The sequence below is a fragment of the Eremomyces bilateralis genome (genome assembly GCF_010015585.1).
Source record: "Eremomyces bilateralis CBS 781.70 unplaced genomic scaffold P152scaffold_7, whole genome shotgun sequence".
NCBI classification, from domain to species: domain Eukaryota; kingdom Fungi; phylum Ascomycota; class Dothideomycetes; order Eremomycetales; family Eremomycetaceae; genus Eremomyces; species Eremomyces bilateralis.
Window position 1 is genome coordinate 1,101,269 of NW_022985073.1, and position 20,146 is coordinate 1,121,414.

General features: G+C 53.6%; 8 protein-coding genes across 8 annotated transcripts; 4 read left to right on the forward strand and 4 right to left on the reverse strand.

Moving 5' to 3' along the window:
• The first annotated feature begins 15 nt into the window (after positions 1-15).
• P152DRAFT_457860 (uncharacterized protein) lies at positions 16-2,444 on the forward strand. Its single transcript, XM_033679321.1, has 2 exons — positions 16-1,332; positions 1,390-2,444. Exons 1-2 carry the CDS (start codon positions 440-442, stop codon positions 2,333-2,335), a joined length of 1,839 nt encoding a protein of 612 aa, XP_033535127.1. The 5' UTR covers positions 16-439; the 3' UTR covers positions 2,336-2,444.
• Positions 2,445-2,830: 386 nt separating this feature from the next.
• P152DRAFT_395511 (acyl-CoA dehydrogenase) lies at positions 2,831-4,469 on the reverse strand (the record flags this gene model as incomplete). Its single annotated transcript, XM_033676306.1, has 5 exons — positions 2,831-3,355; positions 3,423-3,740; positions 3,790-4,002; positions 4,067-4,315; positions 4,368-4,469. 5 exons carry the CDS (start codon positions 4,467-4,469, stop codon positions 2,831-2,833), a joined length of 1,407 nt encoding a protein of 468 aa, XP_033535128.1.
• An 805-nt stretch (positions 4,470-5,274) lies between these two features.
• Positions 5,275-7,311, reverse strand: P152DRAFT_466063 (P-loop containing nucleoside triphosphate hydrolase protein; the record flags this gene model as incomplete). Its single annotated transcript, XM_033680673.1, has 2 exons — positions 5,275-7,104; positions 7,159-7,311. 2 exons carry the CDS (start codon positions 7,309-7,311, stop codon positions 5,275-5,277), a joined length of 1,983 nt encoding a protein of 660 aa, XP_033535129.1.
• A 1,411-nt stretch (positions 7,312-8,722) lies between these two features.
• On the forward strand, positions 8,723-10,593 carry P152DRAFT_473220 (uncharacterized protein; the record flags this gene model as incomplete). The annotated part of the gene is made up of 4 exons (XM_033681214.1): positions 8,723-9,475; positions 9,531-10,092; positions 10,144-10,478; positions 10,531-10,593. 4 exons carry the CDS (start codon positions 8,723-8,725, stop codon positions 10,591-10,593), a joined length of 1,713 nt encoding a protein of 570 aa, XP_033535130.1.
• A 36-nt stretch (positions 10,594-10,629) lies between these two features.
• On the reverse strand, positions 10,630-11,742 carry P152DRAFT_457864 (60S ribosomal protein L23). The gene is made up of 4 exons (XM_033679322.1): positions 11,677-11,742; positions 11,550-11,602; positions 11,167-11,459; positions 10,630-11,113 (listed from the first exon to the last, which is right to left on the reverse strand). The coding sequence occupies exons 1-4, from the start codon at positions 11,702-11,704 to the stop codon at positions 11,026-11,028; spliced, it is 462 nt and encodes a 153-aa protein (XP_033535131.1). The 5' UTR covers positions 11,705-11,742; the 3' UTR covers positions 10,630-11,025.
• A 182-nt stretch (positions 11,743-11,924) lies between these two features.
• Positions 11,925-13,109, forward strand: P152DRAFT_322416 (uncharacterized protein). The gene has a single exon (XM_033675212.1). It carries the CDS (start codon positions 12,007-12,009, stop codon positions 12,943-12,945), a length of 939 nt encoding a protein of 312 aa, XP_033535132.1. The 5' UTR covers positions 11,925-12,006; the 3' UTR covers positions 12,946-13,109.
• P152DRAFT_322434 (uncharacterized protein) lies at positions 13,043-15,626 on the reverse strand. The gene is made up of 4 exons (XM_033675213.1): positions 15,323-15,626; positions 13,807-15,169; positions 13,589-13,755; positions 13,043-13,528 (listed from the first exon to the last, which is right to left on the reverse strand). Exons 1-4 carry the CDS (start codon positions 15,460-15,462, stop codon positions 13,141-13,143), a joined length of 2,058 nt encoding a protein of 685 aa, XP_033535133.1. The 5' UTR covers positions 15,463-15,626; the 3' UTR covers positions 13,043-13,140.
• A 1,676-nt stretch (positions 15,627-17,302) lies between these two features.
• Positions 17,303-18,729, forward strand: P152DRAFT_434671 (eukaryotic peptide chain release factor subunit 1; the record flags this gene model as incomplete). Its single annotated transcript, XM_033677495.1, has 3 exons — positions 17,303-17,423; positions 17,485-17,534; positions 17,593-18,729. The coding sequence occupies 3 exons, from the start codon at positions 17,303-17,305 to the stop codon at positions 18,727-18,729; spliced, it is 1,308 nt and encodes a 435-aa protein (XP_033535134.1).
• Positions 18,730-20,146: the final 1,417 nt, after the last annotated feature.

A 20,146-nucleotide genomic window follows, 5' to 3' on the forward strand; every position in this document is an offset into this window, starting at 1 on the left:
CCACAGCAATTGGCTTCGTTACTTTTGCATAAATCCGTGTTCCTCGGACATTCCTTACAGAACAGAAAGTGACTGGGAAAGGGTTGGGGGTTGGACCGTTTGTAAGGGGCCATCCGGATAGCTGTACTTGGGAAGGTAATTTACGTGTATCCTGCGTGACCTTTTCCCTTCATTCCTATAGTATGGATAAGGTAACATCATCACTCCAATCTCCCCGACCTCGTACACTCCCTCCTCCTCTGCTTCATTCCCAGCCATCAGAACTGATGTGTATGCATTCATTCCAACCATAAGAATGGTTTAAGGCCCACTGTCATACTGCTGCCCGAAACCTTCCACCAATCCTGTAAATCTACCATACCCCGACGATTAAAGACAGCTGTCTCCGTCAGGCCTGTTTCATAGACATCTGCTTCCGTGCCCTCATCCATACCTGGAGATGTCGGGTTCGTTCGACTGGCCACCTGCTTCATCGTCCTCCCGCAACCGAGACGGCGATCGACAACCCTCCGCCTTGCAAGACGACGAGGAGCCCACCGCACGATCTCGCTATCCGGGCTTCACACTCCTTACCCCCACCACCGCCCCCAGTATCCCACCTTCTTCCGACTCCGCTCCGAGCTTCGCATTCGGCGTCCCTTCCACTTCTACGGCAACTATGCCCCATTCTTCCGACAACGCTCCGCCGCCGCGGCGACGCCGTGTGTTCTCCAGATCCTCCTCCCGCCAGGACGACGACGCCTCGTCCGAGAACCCGGACATCGCCCCACCAGCGTCGTCGACACGGGCACCTAACCACAGCAGTCGACGGCCCCTGCTCTCGGCGATGGCCAGACAGAGACGCCTTGCACAGAGGGACGAAGCCGCCGACAACCCCGCTCTCGCGGCGCTCCACGATGCGAGTGACTACGTCTCGCGGATCAGCGATATCCTCGATCGAGCGTCGTCGTCCAATTTAAGGCGGCTCCCCCTCCCGGACTTCAGCTGGATTGCGGAGCAGGACGCAAGCCGAGAGCGAAGCCGACCTCGTGGAAAGCGTCGGAAGTTGGACCATGACCATAGCGTTGCGGACCCGGATTACAAGGGGTTCCGCTACGGATATCACGGCCAAGTCGTCCCGGGGAAGCTGAACATGGAGGTTCTGAGCTGTACCGAGGACGGGAATGACGATACGTATATTATGAACCGACGGGCGCAGTTCTTGAAGGATGATAAGAGCGTCTGCTCGATCAAGAGCTCGTCGTGCGACCTCCTTCTTCGGCATGAGGGAGAGGTCCCATTCACTCTTCAGAAGGTCGTCATCAAGGCACCGGAACGAGGCTACCCATTCCCGTATGTTCCGATCAGCTAACTTGCCTTCTTATCCGAGTACTAATAGTGCTCTCTCAGCATACAAGAGGGCTTGATCTTCATCGGCATGGATTCTACCTCGCTTCTCAGCAGCTCCTCGATGTACCAGATTGAATACGTCAATATCCAGAGACAACCCAAATCCACACCGCCATTGAGCACCGCCCAAAACCGAAACGGCGTCTCCCAGCCCCAAAACCGCCCATCGTACTATCAGGGCCCAGACGAGTGGGATGTGTGGGAGAACGGGCATCTGGCTTGGGAGCGCCGACTGCAACCTCACGTCCACGAGATCGACAGCGATCCAAGCAGCCTGAACGATCTCATTCTCAGCACCCTTGAGCCCAATTGGTCCCTCCACCGACCCACTGGACCATATCACCTCCAAGACCTCATGAACCGCCCCTCCACCTACACCAATCCCTCCGACCCAGCAGATCCCCCGCCTCAGAGCAACCCCTACCCCTTCCACGTCACCACCGATGATGATGTCTCCGACTGGGACACCGAAGAAGACTGGAGCCGCGCCCTCCGCTTCGCCGAGCGCGCGCGTCGCCAAGCGGCCGCCCGCCCAGACACGGGGCCCGTCGAGCCCAACTCCAGCGAAGACGAAGAAGCGTGGGAGGCGCTGAACACGATGTGGAGCAACCGAGCAACCGACCCGGACACAACGGACACAGCGTCCTACATGCGCAACCGGTTCCTCGGACAGCTGCAGCATCGGGTGCTCCCCAGCGTGATCAAGCCGGTGCTGCCGGACGGGACGACGTCGACGGCGGGGACGGCGGTGCGGGCGCCGCACGCGAAGTTCTTCATCGGGCGGCAGGACGGGAATATCGCGGTGAAGTTCGATCCGCCGGTGTCGGGGAAGTTCGTGCTGTTGAAGCTGTGGAGCCCGAGTCCGGGGGGGAATATCGATGTGCAGTCGATCCAGGTGCATGGATTTGTGGGGCCGAGGTACTTTCCGGCGTGCGAGGTCCGGTAGGGGAAGTCAGGTTATGATGGGCGGTTTCGTGGGAGGTGGTTCGATAGGCTCGTATATGGTTTATCTAGACGGTATTAGAATCAATTCACGGCAGGGCAATTCATTGGGCGGTTCCAATCATCGGTGGATGATATGTGTGTCACCGGCTGTTTTCGTGATCTATCACCAATGTCGTGTAGAAAATCAATAGGCTTACATATATCGATTGCCAAGTTAGAATAAACCCTTATCAGGATGTATCATAGCCGAAGGTGTGCCATAATAGCAGTTGTTGGCTACACAAGGGGGCAAAGCTGGTCCCAGGTAGCAAGGACTCCGGAATATATCACTAAGATGAAGGGGACGATGCATTCCTTTGGCCCAAGACCTTGAAATAATGACAAAGAAACCAATCCGTTTTGCTATATCTACACAAAACTAAGGTAAATAGGCATACCCACCAAGGCGGTCGAGATTCACTGTCAAAAATGGTCTATCCCTAACATCTTCTTCCAATTACAACCGCGATCCACCCTTCCCGGACTCCCGGTTCAACTGCAGCGGATCCACCTTCCCCAACCCATGGCTCTTCAACACCCGCTCGACGTTCGCGTCTTGCGTCTTGTAGTACTTCAATACCTGCTGCCCTCGCTTATTCTCCGCCTTTCCAAGCTGCTGCAAATGCACCTCATCCGGTCCATCCACGATGCGCATTGTCCGCCCGTTGGCGTACATGTTGGCGAGCGGGGTATCCTGGCACACGCCGGCGGCGCCGTAGGCCTGGATGGCCATGTCGATGGTCTCGAGGAGGGTCTTGGGGACGAGGACCTTGGCTTCGGCGATCTCCTTCAGCGCGCCCTTGGCGTTCGAGAGGTCGATCTTGATGGCGGCGTTGAGGACGATGAGGCGTGCGGCATCGATGTCGATGCGTGCGCGCGCGAGGCGGTCAAGCATGACGCCGTGCTCGTTGAGCATCTTGCCGAAGGCGACTTTGTTGGGGTCGTTGAGGCGGGCGACGAAGAGGTCGAGGGCCTTCTCAGCCTGTGGATAAGAAGCTCGGTTAGCTGACGTCGATCTAATATGCGGTGTACTCTGCGGGGGAACTTACGGCACCAACGCTGCGCATGGCGTGGTGGATACGGCCGGGGCCGAGACGACCCTGGATGATTTCGAAGCCGCGGCCGGCGCCGAGGACCATGTTGCCGATGGGGACGCGGACGTTCTTGAAGGTGATGTGGCCGTGGCCGTGGGGCGCATCGTCGTAGCCGAAGACGGACAGCATGCGGTGGATGGTGATGCCGGGGGCATCATGGGGGACAAGGACGACGGATTGCTGCTTGTACTTGTCCGCGTTGTTGGGGTCGCTCTTGGCCATGACGAGGTAGATGGTGCAGCGAGGGTCGCCGGCGCCGGAGCTCCACCATTTCTGATATGGGTCAGTATGGGGTGGTGGAAGGTGATGGAGATAGGCTTACCTGGCCGTTGAGCACCCACTCGTTGCCCTCTTGGTGAACCGCAAGCTCAATGTTGGTGGCGTCGCTGGATGCCACGTTGGGCTCGGTCATCAAGAAAGCAGATCGGATCTTGCCCTCGAGGAGCGGCTCGAGCCACTGCTTCTTCTGAGCAGCATTGCCGTACTTGGCAAGCACCTCCATGTTGCCGGTATCCGGGGCGGCGCAGTTGGTAGCCTATCGCCATCTCATCAGCATTTCCGACCTTGATAATCCCCTGCATAAATCTTTGGCAACGTACCTCGCTAGCAATACGGCTCTTGCCCAAGATCTCGGCCATGAGGCCGTACTCAACGTTGCTGAAGCCAGCACCCTCCTTGAAGTGGTTCCTGGGCAAGAACATGTTCCAGAGACCGTATTCCCTGGCCCTCTGCTTCAACTCCTCCATGATCGGTGGGTGGGAGTTGAATCGCTCCTCGACCGTCTTGCCGATCTGTTGTTGGTAGACGGCATCGGCGGGGATGCACTCCTCCTCGACGAACTTCTCGACCTGCGGGAGTGGTTAATTGCCGGTGCACCAAGGACTGGGACCGAAGACTTACGAGGTCCAACGCCTTCCGTGCGCGTTCGCTGACATATGGAAGGGCAATTGGGGGGATACGTTCCGACGCGCGCTGGGCGTGGGTGCGGAGTTCGGTGGTCATGGTGGCGGTGGAACGGGGGATCAAGGATAGAAACGGGATAGAAGTACGACGATGGTACTTTAGATCACGATTTAGATGTTCGAGGGATGAAAAGGAAGACAGATATTTCGAAATGGATACTTTTATTTCATCTTATGGGGCTTTTCTAGTAGCCAGGGTGCCCCCTTTGGTAGGAACATGGCCGAAGTGTTTATTGTTCTGGACGGCACCTCGGTTCTGAGCTCTGAGGCTTGGGGAAGTTGGGACGATTGCCGCCGTAGTACGGTTAGTGGAGGGGACCCCCCGCATCGATCGCCTGTAGCCTCCTCTGCTCTCTACTGTTCTCCATCTCGGTGCTCCATATCCTTCTGCTGACTACTCCTCCTCCAAGGCTCCAACCCCTCCCGGCCCCCAGGCTCCCTCAGACCGACTCCCAGACCCGCCGAGGCTCTCCGACTCCCCCCTCCACCTCCCGTCTCAGGTCTCAATTCCACCGCCTAAAATCACGACATTCTCACACCATGACGAAGCGGTGCAGATTGCACCCTTGGAAAAATGGCAATTCTCGGGCGACGTCCTCAGGTGGTGGGACCACCCCATCTCGCGATACCATGCGTTACCGCTTACCACCTTGTCAACGTGTACGAACCGTGAGAATTGAGAGGCAAATCCTTTAAGGCTGAGAAACGGTTTAAACCATGCCGAACTACCGAGAGGGTGTGGCCTTATACCCGCGATCACGGAAGCAGGGTTGGAAACAGCAATTCGCCCGTACATGCAGTTTCATAGACATTATCGAAGCTTGACGCCATTGGCTACATTCCGCTCAATCGTCGTCGGCTTTCTTCTTCGCCTTGCGTTTGTTGGCCTTGAAGTGCTTCTTCGTGTCCAATCTCAAATCCGCCGGATCTATATCCTTTTCGAGCGCCAACATCGCCTTCTGCTTCCGCCCGCTGAGGCCCTTGGCGGAGTTCTGTCCCTGTTCGGTGTACTGGTAATTGAACGGCATGGTCAGATGACCGGCACCACTCTGTCCTCGAGCGGTGGTGGCACCCTGGCCTCGAGCGAAGAATTTTTTATCCATTCGCTTCGTTTTGGGCCCTTGGACCATCCCGATAGGAACCATGTCCAGATCGTCCAGTGATTCCAGTGCTAGTGATTCCGTCTCGGTGCCCTCTTCGGAGACGACAGGAGCTTCGGATGCACGAGTGAAGCTCGCATCGTACAGCTCTCGATTGAAATCGGTGCCGTTGAGCGGAGGGTCCGCGGGAGGTGGATGGCAGAAGAGCAGCTTGCCTTTGACGTAGTCTTTCAACAATTGCCTCGCCGCTCTCGATTCATCCGGCTGTCCTAGGCCTGTGGTGAAGAAGCCTCGAGCGCGAGCATAAGCGGACAATACCTCGCTTGCAGTCGGCGTGCCAGTTCCACCTTCTTCGAGCGGACGAGTGGGGATCTTGATCCCGTAAGTAGACTCCACGTATTCCTTGGGGATTCTGTCCGCGATCAGACCAGCCGGTCCGACGAACTCTCTGAGCTGATCGATTGGCAATACACCGTTGCACACCAACTCGGCCTTGGTGGTTGCGAAGTTGGGGAACACAAGACCGGGACAATCGACCAAGATGACCGAGGGACTCAGATGGATCGTCTGGAAATGCTTCGTTTTGCCAGGCGTGGATGAAACCGACACCTTCTTGGCGCCGATGAGGGCGTTGATGGTCGACGATTTACCGACGTTGGGGTACCCGACGAGTCCAACTGATATCCTTTTGGTTTGTCCTTCTCGGTCGTTCTCCGGCTCGGGCGCATTCTCGAGGAACAGGTCTTCGAGATCGTCGGTGGTAATAATCCTCGTAGAATCATCTTCCGTGTCGTCACCATCGAGAGGGGCCTCGTTAGATCCATCCGTAGAATCAATATCCAGCTTCTCTGTTTCGGCAGAGATATCTTCTTCTTCTTCATCTTCCTCCTCTGAAGACTCGTCCTCCGAATCCTCCTCGTCCTTCTGTGCCTCGTTCCGTTCTTTTGACAATTCTGCTGAGAAGAAGCGGAAACTAATGCCAGCTTTCTTGAAATGCTCGGCCCAGATCTTCCGTTGATAGGACGTCATCATATCGGCTTTGTTGACCAGCAGCAGGTTGTTCTTGCCCGGATCCACCTCCTTGACGTACTTCTCCAGATCTTCGCATCGGAAAAGGAGAGGGTTTCGAGCGTCAACAATCTGCACGATCAAATCCGACCGCTCGATGACTCGCCATAATTGCCGCCATACCTCCAGGTTGCGTTCGAACGGCGTCATCAGCAAATCGTCGGACTCTTGTAGACTTGCCAAACCTCTTCGCCATATCATGAAAGACTCTTGCTCGCGCGTGTCTAATTCTCGCGGTGTGGTTTTCTCGTCCCAGGCCGGTCGTCGCGGAACCGTCAGACGGGCTCGATTCGCATTCTGCTTCCGCACGGCCGCCCTCTCCTCCGTGGCGGTCAGCAAATACGGATTTCTCGAGTCGCGGTGGATGATCTTGACGCTGTTCAACTTCTGCGCAGTGAAGTCGGTACCTTCCAGTTCCGCGGTGCTGAGAAACTCGTCGAGGTCGCCCTGTTCCGTCACACTGCGCATCTTGACCCATGACGCTTCCTTCTTGCTGTTCGTCACATACTACCCGGACAGATTAGTCTGCTACTCATTTCTCGTACACTTCAAGTGAGTTACCGTCTCTCCATCCTGTCCTTTCCGCTGGATGCCCTGCTGAGCGCCCGGTTGAAAATTGCCCCTCCGCATGTCTGACCCTTTGCCCTTCCCAAAGCGGTCATTCATCAGGGTGTTGCCGAGTCCGACGGCATTTTTGGACTTTGGGAGCCCCATCGTGATCGGTTGTAGCCACAGCAACTGTTCGTTTCTGGTTCGTTTCTTGTAGATATGAAGGAGGTTGGGTGCCAACTCGGCGTGGTATTTGGGAGTGTCGAGGAGGAGGGCGGAAATTCTCCAGTCTCGATAGTCGATATTTTGTCAGCGGGGCAAATCTCGCCCCTGCAAGAGTCACGAAACGGAGGACCAGGTTGGGATCTCTCAAATAGTAATTTTCAGTCCTGTCTCCCCGAACTAATTACATAGAATGAGTCAACACTTATTTCTTGGTATGATGAACATTGTCCAGCTTTTCCAATGCATTCTTACCTACAGTGAGCGGAATGACAGCAGCCAAGGGCTTCCGCTCCGCTCCGCCCCACCGTCCAATCGCAAGGTGGGAACGGGACTGCGATTACAATATCCTGCTGTATAATTCATGGACAGTCCAAGATTCCGGCATTTAGGCGAAAGGAACCAAATAGCTTGGTAGCAGACTGTTTCTTTCAAAGAGTGACGCTCCAAATATACCTATCCGGCGTGCAAACTACCTGAGGACGCCCCCACGATGTGTAGTCCTCTTATTGTCATGGCATTTCCTTATGGATGGTCAACATGGACTGACAAGAATGGACAGTTTGAGCCAGCGGGACACCAGCCAATAGATTGCTGTCGATTGCTGGTGAATTAGTGGCGCAGCTCACACCGCAGTCTAGTGAGTCTGCACTCTGGACTCTGCACAGCAACGAGTACAGTGAACGAACCAACTGAGGTGAACCGAATTCACCTTGTCATTTGTCCAAGTGGCCAGCTCCAATCCGCTCCACAATCCACGCTGCCTGTGTTGGCTTCATTCACTTTCATCCACCGCAACCTCTCGCCTCTCTTCTCTTCGTGAATCTCCCTTTCTGTCTTGCGAGTTGCAACCGTCTTTAACAGGCATCTGCAAGACTGCAACCACCTGTTGACTCGGCTCCAACAGCCTCAAGTTCCCTCCACTTAAAACTTGCCCTTTTTGACGGTGCTCCTGTTTCCTCCGTACCCACTGCACAGAGCCTCGATTCAATTCGCGCCACCTAACCGAGTAACTTGAACACCATCAGACCGATCCATCATACCGGTCCATACTCCCCGCTCGGCGGACAACAGACCATCGCCTACGAACACTTTGCCGGCCAAAGCGACTTGACGCCGATAAATCCCGCTCGATTCCTACTCGAGTGCGCCTACTTGATTTGGTTCAGGTGTGGTCAGACCATAGAGCCAGAGGCTCCCTCCCGCTTTTGAAAGACTTTATCATTCCCGTCGATGGTCAGATCATATCCAAAGCTATATTCTCGATCCACCGGTCCCGGTACACCATTACACGATACTCCAGCACTTCGAACTCTCTTGAAGCCTCGAATATAAACCCCCCTCAAGTGACGCAATGACCCGATCAACTACGCGGCGAAAGTCCCCTCAACCATCGAAAGACGGGAAAACGCCGGATCAGCCATCCCCATCTCGCGAAGGTGCGTCCACGCCGGAGAATGCGAGCGATGCGGACAGCAGTGGGGAGAAGCCGGTCCGGAAACAGCTGAAGGAGACATCGATAGAAGGACAACCCAACATCACAGGAGAAAACAGTGACCATGATATTCCCGACGCACCCGAGGACTCAACCAAAGCCGCCACCGCTGGAGAAGGAAGCACTTCGCGAGGGCGACTCCAGCGGAAGCGAAGCATCGAAGAAGTGGATGGGAAAGATGCGGATCAGACGAAGCCCGAGAAACATGTGAGGAAGCGTTCTCGCGATAACGAAAAGGATGAAGGCGAGCATGCCACCAGCAACGCAAAAACAGGTGAAGCAACGAATGGTCGACCGTTGACACCAAGTGCTATGGATCTGCCGTCCTCTGAGGACGATGCGACCAATCCTCTGGCGAGTCCCAAAAACAAGCGTAATCGGGATGAATACCTCAAAGGCCAAGCCCAGAAAGGGGAGACCGATGCAGGGAAGGCCTCGTCCCTGAAGCCGGGCAGTGAGAAGCGAGCCGACGCATCCACCCCCGAAGGGCGGCAGGCGAAAAGACAGCGCGATCGCGATGATTCGGCGACCATCGCGAAGGCCAATACGGAAACAAAGGCCATTGCTGATGAGAAAGAAACCCAGCAACCGAAACAAAGTCCTGAGAAGAAGGTATTGTCTCGATCACTTTTTTCTGTTAAAACCCATTATTACTAACACCTTCCAGCTCCCAGCTTCAGGTGGTTTCGCCAACTACGCCGCCGCATCTCCCTTCGCAACTCTGTCCCCCGAGAAGAAGCCCGCACCCAAAACATCATCCAGCGCATTCGCTTCCTCTGGCTTCGGTAAACTCGCAAGCTCTGAGAGTTCCCCCTTTGGCGCGCTGGGCGGCAACACATCCAAGTCCCCCAGCCCCTTCGGTAGCATGATCCCACCGTCCTCCAACACCGCTACGACCACCAGTTTCGCAACGAGCCAAGGGGACAAGTCGCCGTTCGGCGCGCTCGGTGGAGCGGGGTCCTCCAAGCTTGGAGGTTTTGGGAACAGCGGGTTCAGCAGTGGATTCGCGTCGTTGTCCAAAGGTCCGGGGTTAAGTAGTTTTGCTGGGAGCAGCAGCACGGGAGGAATTGTCGGGTTGAGCGCCAAGCCTGCGAAGCCGTTCGGTACGGCTGTGGACGAGGATGAAGACGATGAGGATGAAGGCAGCGGGGAGGACGAGAAGGAGGAAGCCGCTCCCCCAAAGGATACGGATGAAGGGAAGAAAGATAAGCGGTTCTTTGAGCGCACGGGTGAGTCCTGATGTGGCATTCAATGGACGTCTTCCGCTAATGCAGTAGCAGTGGAAACTGGGGAGGAGACTGAGACTACAGAATTCACGAGCAGGGCCAAGTTGTTCGCTTTCCACAAAGACGCAAATGGCGGAGGGGCTTGGAAAGAACGGGGAACGGGAAACCTCAAGCTCAATACTGCCGAGGGGGATGGCAAATCCGAGGGCAGAAAGGCACGCCTGCTTCTAAGGGTCGACGGAACCCATAACTTGGTGCTTAATACCCCGATCATCAAGGAGCTCAAGTTCCACGGCGTCAACAGCGACAAACCGAAGGACGGACGGGTCATTTTCTCAACCTTTGTGAAAGGCGAAAAGGGCGTTGAACCCGTGCTGATGCAATTACGGGTACGGAGACTTCGTCGCTTCCTTCTCGGCACCCATTGCTAACATATCGCAGCTCAAGCCGCAAAATGCGGAGGATCTGTGGGAGCTGGTTCAGGACCTGAAGGCTCAGATGTAAGGGTGTACTCCCGGTATTCCGAATGCGAGGCACGAAACGTTAGTCAATCGAAGGAGCCGGGAGGGGCTTGGGACGTCACTTGATTATCAAATTCTCATACCGTGCGAAACGAGGATACGGCATGCCATGGGTGGATTCGTTGGGCTATTAGACGCGTTTGAGGCAAGCGCCAGGGAACGAGACCATCGTAGACTAGAGCACATGGAGGCACACTGCTGAAATTCACACATTGGATGAGGATATCGAATGAATTCATCTATGCCACTATCCCCCGAATGGTCATCTCCATCCGACCCGATGATGTAAAGGCTAATTTGACACACGGGACGCCGATTCTTTTTCCTATCCTCAGAGAGAATCTCAAAGAGAGAACCTCAGAGAGAAAGGGGCCATATTTGGACCATGCAGTGTAAAGCGTAAAAAACCCACCGCTCAAACGATCGAAAGCTTCGTAGCCGCGATGTCGAGGGCGTCGACATCAGGCGTCAACCGGGCGTAGGCCTTCTTGGTGCCGTCCGGACTATTCGTCGTTAGTATACCACCCATTGAGAAATCGCCGTAGCATACACCTACCGGATGAGGGTGTTGATCTTCAAGCAATCAATGTTATACAGCTTCTTCAGCGCATCCTTGATTTGCCTCTTGTTCGCCTTGATATCCACGATGAACACCAGGGTATTGTTCTCCTCGATCTTCTTCATCGCGCTCTCGGTGTTGAGCGGGTGCACGATGACCTTGCCCTGGTCGAGGCGCGGCTCATGGTGGACGCTCTTGCGCTGGTATTTGGGCGCGCGCGCGAGCACGAGGGTCTTGGGGCGGTGGAAAGTGGTGCTGGTGCGGACCTTGCGGACTTTGTGCGAGTTGACCTATATTGTGGAAAATACAAGCCGTCAGCGATGCTGTGCTGACACGCCTCTCTAAGAGTCCGATGGGGTTCATGGCGGGTGGGAGCTTACACCGCGCAGAGTTGCCTTCGCGGCCGCGTTGGCCTTGGTGGAGGACTTGGAAGCTATTGGGTCGGTTAGCGGTGACATTCGATAGAAGGGGGAAAATGCTCGTAGTCGAGCGGATTGACGGTCGTACCCTTCTTCTTGTCACCGGACGGCGCCATTTTGTGTGATTGAGGATGACGAGGTGGATGAAAAGTCGTGATACTGGCGATGGAGAAGTTGTTGAAAGTGAAGTTGTGTGTGGTTCGCTTCAGTGTGTGGACGCTAAATCTAATCGGGGATAGCGCTAATTCTGGAGCGCTGTCTCTCATTGGCTAGGATGGTTTCTCAATTCAACGACTGCCATGTTTTTCATGGAGCCTCTCTGGAATCGGGATCCAAGTCAGCTCAAATCCAGAATCTTATTTCAAGAGAACTCTAAAATATAATATGAGGACCATAGTCTCCCTAAAGGCATGCAGCAATGGGAGCGAATCGTAAGCCCTCGAAACAGGGTTCGTTGCGGGCAAAGTCCCTCTCGGCCTCACGACCACGACCACCACGGGCAGCCCTATCTCAGAATCTCTCCTCCAAGGCTACAAGGACGGTGATCCGAAAACATCATGTCCTACAGAAGCAGCTTTCCGCAGCTCGTGCGTCATCCGACCAAGAAACCATACAGCGAATCGAAACCGAAATCCGGGAGACTGGTGGCTTGACGGCCTACCAGAACGCGAGCCTCGTGGGGCAAAGCAACCCTCGTGGAGGCGATAGCTCCAAACTGTTACTCGAGTGGCTAGAAGCCGACCTGTCACGAATCGGCAAATCTGGAAAACGGTTGCGGCTCCTTGAAGTTGGCGCGATCCATCCGCGAAATGCCATCACTGTCCAGTCGGCCATTGAAGCCACCAGGATTGACTTACGGAGCTCTCACCCAGACATTGAGCAACAGGACTTCATGGACAGGCCAGTGCCCCGAAGCGAGGACCAGAAGTTCGATATCCTCAGTTTAAGCCTGGTCCTTAACTATAGTGGGACGCCCGCATCGCGAGGGTTGATGTTGGCCCGATGTGCGCAGTTTCTACGCGAAGATTCTAGCCAATTGAGCGGACAAAGTCTCAAGAATACCACGGTCTTAATCCCGGCCCTCTTCCTCGTCCTTCCGCTACCCTGTGTGACTAATAGCCGATATCTTACGCTCGATCACCTCCAGGATATCATGAAGGCTCTGGGCTTTGCGATGACGAAGTGCAAGCAAACGCAGAAGCTGTCATACACACTATGGCAATATCACCATCATGGAACACGAATAGAGAGCAATACCGATGAGGGAGGCCGTCTAGGCGTCAGATCTCGACGATTTTCGAAGCAGGAATTGAATCCAGGTGTCGGACGAAACAACTTCTGCGTCGTCTTGGAGTGACACAGTCATTCCAGGCAAGGTGTCAAGATCTAAACATTATATGGCCAAGGTATTATATACTAAAGCTACAATCTTGCCAACCCAGGGAGTCCGCAACGCTTCCGGCAATGCTCTATTAAATGTCAATGATGCGCAAACATTCCAGCAGGTGGGTATCAGATTCCAGAAAGGGAGCAACACTCTTGCGTATCGATATCAATATCCGACGACATCTCTGGGCAGAATCGCTGCTATCGTGCTGGCAATAGCGAGCAACGTGCTTATGCTCATGCAGACCCAACCATAAAGACGCTCGCCTGGACCCATGTCCTTATAAAAGAGCTTCAAATGGAAAGCAAGGGGCAGGATGATGCAACCCGAAAAACAGCAGACCGAACCAAGCAGCGCCATTATGCGGTCGAATGCGGGAAAAACAATGGCGAGGAAGACGAAGATGACAATCAAGGCGATTGTCAACAAAATGCGAAAGAATTGCCGCGTGGCGAGAGGCAGCCGGGTGGTTGCGTGAGGGTTCTGAGGCCCTGGATCTTGCGAGATATGGAGACCTATGATGACTTCGAGGGTCGAGAGTACTGGACGAGCGCTTCCAGGTTGTCAGCTACGTCCGTTCGGATGCTTTGTGAGACAGGATAGTCCAACTTACTTGAGGGGGGCCTTGGTCAAGGGGATGATGGCGACACAAATGACGATGAAGATAGAGATCCATTGCGGGTATCCAGGGGTCATCAGGATATTAGAGGTGATCTCCTCTCGAACACCATCGCCGAACATCAGGAGGCCGACCACTGCCATCAGCAAATCGAGCAGATACTATCAACGACATCAGCTAGGCGACATTTCCGAAGTGCGTTCATCCCTTACCGTGAACACATAAGTGATGTTCACTGCTCTGTGGTACTTGTGTGGGTGTCTCATGTCTCTATAAATATTCGGGAAGACGCTGTGCCCTCCCCATGGGCTCATCAGCAACCCAAACCCAAGCAATAGCGTTCCCCAATGCTCGGGCCATGCGTAGGTCGTGGCAGGGGAGAGTAAACTTCCCGGTTGTTCTTCTTTGATGAAGCCATCTGCAAGGACCGAGATGGTAATCCCAAAGCAGCAAATAATTCCGAGCACTGACGTGAAGGAGAGAAGTCGGAGTGGTAGGAATACCAGTGGGATGAGGATTATGCCACAGATGATCTTCCAAGTCACGAGGGAGAGTCCTGGGATGAGAGCGTCTAAAGAATCCGCAAACAGGATGACGAGAGCAACGCATGCGGCAATCAGCTCCACGGAGAAGAGCACAGAAACCGCAATACGCGCGCGAGAGCCAAAAGAAACATAAGCGAGGTCTGCGAAGGTGACCAGACTCGAATCCACATCCAAGCATTTCGCGAGAAGCTTGGCCGTGTGCTGCGTTACAAGAACGGCAGCGAGGAAAAAGCTCATTCCGAGTACCCATCCGCAATACTTCAACGCCAATGGCAGGGACAATAGACCGACGCCGATCAGAACATTGACGGAATTGAAAATAGTCTGCGGCAACGTGCTCTGCCCCACTACCGCGGTGTATTTGACACCATCTTCCTCGACTTCCCGGATGATCAGCGACGCTCCCTCGTCGTCCCCAGGGATGAAGTCTTTATCCAACGTAACTCCTTCCCCAAGTGCAACCCGCTCCCCTTCTCGCTGGCGCTCTTCCCATAACCGCGCCGCATGTCTCATGGTACTGTTCCTCCTCGAACCCACGCTGCCGTACATGGTTCCATAGCTGCCGCCAAACTGCGAGCCAATTGACGGCTCGATGCTCAGCGGCCCGGAGTCAGACCGGAACGACGCACGTCGGTGTTGCAATAGCCGGGCAGTTACCCCTTGATCCAAATCATGGTCCGGCGTCCCGCTTTCGTCGGTGCTCGTGGCGATGGCGGTGTCTCGAAACGGGTCCGAGGTATTCCGCGGGTCCATATCCGGCCTCATGAATCCTCCTCGCGAATTCGGCGAGCCTATCGCTGATTGGTCCCCATCGTATCCGCTCGGGCTATCCAGACCAGCCTGCGAGTCATCCTCGTAGAACCCTTCGGGGAATTCGCCGGCCGTAGTCCCATCGGGATGCGTGTCGGATTGAAAGCGGAAGGATGGTCTTGCCGGAGTGATTTGATGGAAGGCGGCCGCACGGGTCCATGATCTGGCGAAGTTATCGATGCTGTTTACGCCGCCTGCGGAACGCAGGTTGGAGATTCGGAGAGACATGGACGACCTAAGATTTGTTAGAGAGGGTGGGACTTGTGTAATGTGTACCACGGGGTCGGAATGGAGTCGCCATGGAATATAAAGATCGGATTGTACACCGGCATACCTTCGCCTTCGTAACTCCGAATCTCCATAGTGATCCGGCGGAAATAGTTGATGTCCTCCCTCCTCGTCTCTTGCATCCACTGCCCATTGAACATGACTGCCGGTTGATCCCACCGATCCTGAACGCGAGCCATGCTCATATTGCCCCCATGTCGTCGGCTGCTTTCCCGGACTCGGCATCGCCAGGTCAAAAGAAGATAACGCGGAAAGACAATTGGATGTGGGGAGGTGTGCGGGGCAGGCTCAGTCTCGAAGTGGGACGACCGCACGAGACTGCGGACACGGCAATGGAATCACAAAACGCGACGAGGCCTAATCATGCATAATATTAATACTTCATCACAAGAAGGGAGCGATAGGGAAGGTTTATGGAAGATGTCGAGTCTCATGAACAATAAATGATTGTGGACCTATTTGGCTCGAGCGGGAAGGCTAGAAGCGGCCCACGAAAAACGATGGAGGCGACAACAGGGTTCAATTGTTGAGGGATAAGCTAGATCCATCCCATATCAATTATCAAGTGTCCGGTGATTGACAGCAGAAAATCGCTTTGTTCGCACGATCCCAATTCCCAACCAGTCCGCGCCATCGTCATGGAAACTGGCCATGTATAAACGCAGTCGGCTCCACTTGGTGGATATTTGAGAGACTTGAAGTTGTCGGCCATCACGAGCATCCGACCAGTGACGACATGGAAGTGGGAAAAGTGTGCTGATGGCAAAGCTATCCACAGCCATGGTCCAGTTTAGGTTCAGTGTGATAGCGATTCTTGAGTTCGGATTGGCTAATATTGTTGAGCCTCTCGGGATCCTGCATCCATCATGGCAGAATGAGTATACGGAGTAAGTAATATCATGACTAACTAACTTAGTCGTATTACAAACATAATGCCAGTTATTCATCGCTTGAAATACCGCATTCCAAAGAACATAGTTCCTCGAAAGTCGAAGTCATATATCCAGGCCAAAGTTAAGATAACAATACAGAATATTAGTATTGTTGGACAGAGTAGATAGAGCATAGAGGTAGCGGACTCAAATTTCCTTCCTATTCAACACAGCAGCAATATCAGAGTCCGCTTCACGAGATCCGGTGCCAAATAAATCCCTCTGCTAATTGCTCGGTCTGTAAGGATGAGTTTAATGTCACCGACTCCCTTCTAGGCATCCATAATTCCCGCGATTCGGTTCATCACCCCCTGCCCAGCAGAAGATCGGATGGACTTGATGCCTTTGGCATACCGCCTAGCGATATTCTTGGTCCTTAAATCGACCCAGGGACTGATTCCAACTCAGTGGCCGACAATATTTCGCAACGCGATTAGGACATGACATCTGGTTTCGCACGATCAACATTGTGAGAGTTGTTGCATGCGTCTACTCGGCAGTGGGCTCGGATATCCAGCAGCTGGGCAAATACTGGGGTAGGGAGGGGATTTCGACCAACTAATATTGGGCGGCTGCAACCATTAGCGAGAAATATAAACCTTATGGTGAATTGTAGAACAGTGCTGTATTCGCTACTAAAGGATTGAATCCATATTGTGTATAGGTTGAGCTTGGATCGACTCGTGAAGTTTGATAACTTTACTGAGTGATCGGGCGGGGTTGAGTGTCTCCTGAGTCCTGAGTCCTGAACCATCCAGCTCAGCTATAATATTACAGAATAAATAACACTCTGTGTCATTGGCCGTGATTGATTGAGCCAGAGTTGCTTACTCAGTAACGAATTTATCTATTAAAGTTTAGTTCCATAGCGGGGATGAGCCTGACTGTGTCTCAAACCCGAATTAAATTTTGACCCAAACGTCGCCGCTTTCGCCAATCCTCAACTTTACCACATTCATTCTCACCACGTCATCTCCCCTTCGAAAAGTTCGCAGATATCCTTTCTGCAGAACACTTCTCTCATTTGCGCTCCCCTTGTCAATCGTATATTGACAAGCCTTTGCGCCACGGAGCCCGAAAAACCCTACGTCATTCTCATCCTCCATCCCGCTCCTCCAGCCCCCTAAGCCAACATGAGCGCCCCACAGGCCAACGAGGCGGAGAAGAATATCGAGATATGGAAGGTCAAGAAGCTCATCAAGAGGCTTGAGTCTGCTCGTGGTAACGGCACCTCCATGATCTCGCTCATTATCCGTAAGTTCTTGCATCCCTTGGCAGAGCGTGGGGATGCTGGTCGCTAACGGAGTTCTTATAGCTCCCAAGGATCAAGTCTCACGAGCGTCGAAGATGTTGGCTGAAGAATTTGTACGTGCAACTCCTGCCTGGTGCCCTGGAATATCGGATCGACTGACAGCTCGGTCAGGGTACCGCCTCCAACATCAAATCTCGTGTCAACCGTCTCTCGGTTCTCTCCGCCATCACAAGTACCCAGCAGCGCCTGAAGCTGTATTCCAAAGTCCCTCCGAATGGACTAGTCGTCTACTGTGGTGAAATCATCACCTCCGAAGGAAAAGAGCGCAAGATCAACATCGACTTCGAACCTTTCAAGCCGATCAATACGTCTTTGTACCTATGCGACAACAAGTTTCATACCGAGGCTCTTTCCGAGCTTCTTGAATCTGACCAGAAGTTCGGATTCATTATCATGGACGGTAACGGAGCTTTGTTCGGAACTCTCAGCGGCAATACGCGCGACATCGTCCACAAGTTCTCCGTCGATCTTCCGAAGAAGCATGGTCGTGGTGGTCAGTCCGCCCTGCGTTTCGCGCGTCTTCGAGAGGAGAAACGTCACAATTACGTCCGAAAAGTGGCAGAATTGGCCGTCCAAAACTTTATCACCAACGATAAGGTCAACGTCGCCGGCCTGATCCTGGCCGGTTCGGCCGACTTCAAAAACGACTTGAACCAATCGGACCTGTTCGATGGGCGTCTGCAAGCGAAAGTCATCAAGATCGTGGATGTTTCATATGGTGGCGAGAACGGTTTCAATCAAGCCATCGAGCTGTCCTCGGAGACTCTCTCCAACGTCAAGTTCATTCAAGAGAAGAAGCTCATCAACAAGTACTTCGATGAGATTTCCCAAGACTCTGGGAAGGTTTGCTACGGTATCGATGATACCCTCAAGGCCCTCGAACTAGGCGCCGCTGACATCTTGATCGTCTTCGAAAACTTGGAAGTGACTCGTTGGACGCTCAAGAGCAGCCAGGGAAGCGAGATCATCCTCCACACCACCAAGCAACAAGAGAAAGGCGACCGTTCCCAATTTATGGACAAGGACACCGGGCAAGAGATGGAAATCATCGAGCAAGGATCGTTCCTTGAATGGCTTGCGGAACACTACCGCGACTTCGGCGCCAACCTCGAGTTCGTCTCCGACCGAAGCTCCGAGGGCAACCAGTTCGTCAAAGGCTTCGGTGGCATCGGCGCCATCTTGCGCTACAACGTCAATTTCGAACAGCTAGCCGATTTCAGTGACGAAGATGAATTTTATGACGACTGACGGTTGGGCGACCTCGCCTACGAAAGCGAGGATGCTTTATTCGAGCCAGTGACGCCGGGCCATGCCGCGCCCGAGGTGGATCTGAGGGCATCTCGCGAATTGAACAAGCAGCTCGAGAACGCGGGTGGAGCTGGCGGGGTGCAGAAGCAGCTCAAGAATGCGGGTGGAGTGGGAGGAGTGCAGAAGCAGGTCGAGAAGGAGGGGAGGGGGCATTTGACGCCGGCAGCGAGGGCACGGTTGTGAAGTGATTCGCATATATGCTACGGGGATCGTTTGAATGGTCAGTAGGAGTTTCTTCTAGCTAATCTACCCACGCGGCTAACAATCGTAGGACGTTAAACGAGCGCCGAAAATATTGCGCAACATCAAATTTGCAGCCTGCAGCTCTATCGGTGCCCTCCGATAATCTGTCACATCATGTTTTTGGAGGGAGCAGCTTCGCCAGCATGATGCCGGATTGACAAGCCGCGGCATGCGTTGACGTCCCACGGGATTTCGCCATTTACCGCAGCTTCATGGCGGAGGTCCTCGGATCCGTGCTACCATGATCCGACAGGAGGGTTCCAAACTTGGCTGGAGTATCGATGCCGCGCAAGTCGAGGCAAGGGCACCTAAGGATTTCAAAGACGGAATCTCCAACTCACTCTTTTGGGTCTCCTTTGTACCAGTCATCCTTTCCATGGCTTATATCAAATTGCAAACCAGTTCATGTCTGCCGAACTTTCTCTATGTGAAACTCTAGCCGGTCATTTCATCTAGGTGTGGAAGTCAATTAACCAAGCCCTTTTATCGGACATGCCATTTTCAGCCCTTAGGTCTGTATAACCTGGCATGGCTCTTTTCCTGACACCTCTTAGCGTCCCAAGGCAAAACGAGGTTTGGTATGGCTCCAATGACTGCTGCAACAACAGCGGTGTCTCTACGATGAGATTTAGACATTATTCGAACACTTCCAAACACTTCCAACGGTTCGATCTGCTATATTACTCCTTATTTTTAATTCCTCTCACGGAGTGGCTCCCGCTATCCCTGTTCCAGGTCGATGTCTATCTTAGCCGAACGTCGGCCAGCAAAGGTTTCACAACGTTAAACTCGACCACAACATGTCCGTTTCCTTCCCATTTAATGTATCCGTACACTGCGCAGTAATCTATGCGGATTTTCTGCTAGTGTATGATATGAAAGAAGTTGGATTTCTGTTTTCACATTCACTGTAATGGATGCAGCGGCTCCAGCTGGTGTCTCGGGTTTGGACGTTCTTTCTTGTTTCTTGGGATGCCACTGCAACTGGCGACGAAGTCCAACACTACTCTACAACTTCTTAGACTCCAGCTCCTAAACGACGTAATTGCTGCACGATATTGTCTACGTCCAGTTTAATTCATTTCATAGTTATCTAAGTCCTCAAGCAAAATGG

What these genes read in the sequence shown, in the direction of transcription:
- P152DRAFT_322416 (XM_033675212.1), top strand. Translation starts at nt 12,007, where the DNA reads ATGGGAGCGAATCGTAAGCCCTCGAAACAGGGTTCGTTGCGGGCAAAG.
- P152DRAFT_457864 (XM_033679322.1), bottom strand. Translation starts at nt 11,704, where the DNA reads ATGGCGCCGTCCGGTGACAAGAAGAAGG. An exon ending in GTCCGGTGACAAGAAGAAGG is followed by an intron (nt 11,603 to 11,676) that starts GTACGACCGTCA and finishes CCGACCCAATAG; the next exon opens with CTTCCAAGTCCTCCACCAAG. An exon ending in CGAAGGCAACTCTGCGCGGT is followed by an intron (nt 11,460 to 11,549) that starts GTAAGCTCCCAC and finishes TCCACAATATAG; the next exon opens with GTCAACTCGCACAAAGTCCG.
- P152DRAFT_457860 (XM_033679321.1), top strand. Translation starts at nt 440, where the DNA reads ATGTCGGGTTCGTTCGACTGGCCACCTGCTTCATCGTCCTCCCGCAAC. An exon ending in GAACGAGGCTACCCATTCCC is followed by an intron (nt 1,333 to 1,389) that starts GTATGTTCCGAT and finishes GTGCTCTCTCAG; the next exon opens with CATACAAGAGGGCTTGATCT.
- P152DRAFT_322434 (XM_033675213.1), bottom strand. Translation starts at nt 15,462, where the DNA reads ATGCCGAGTCCGGGAAAGCAGCCGACGACATGGGGGCAATATGAGCAT. An exon ending in ACATCACTTATGTGTTCACG is followed by an intron (nt 13,756 to 13,806) that starts GTAAGGGATGAA and finishes TGTCGTTGATAG; the next exon opens with TATCTGCTCGATTTGCTGAT. An exon ending in TTGACCAAGGCCCCCCTCAA is followed by an intron (nt 13,529 to 13,588) that starts GTAAGTTGGACT and finishes ACAACCTGGAAG; the next exon opens with CGCTCGTCCAGTACTCTCGA.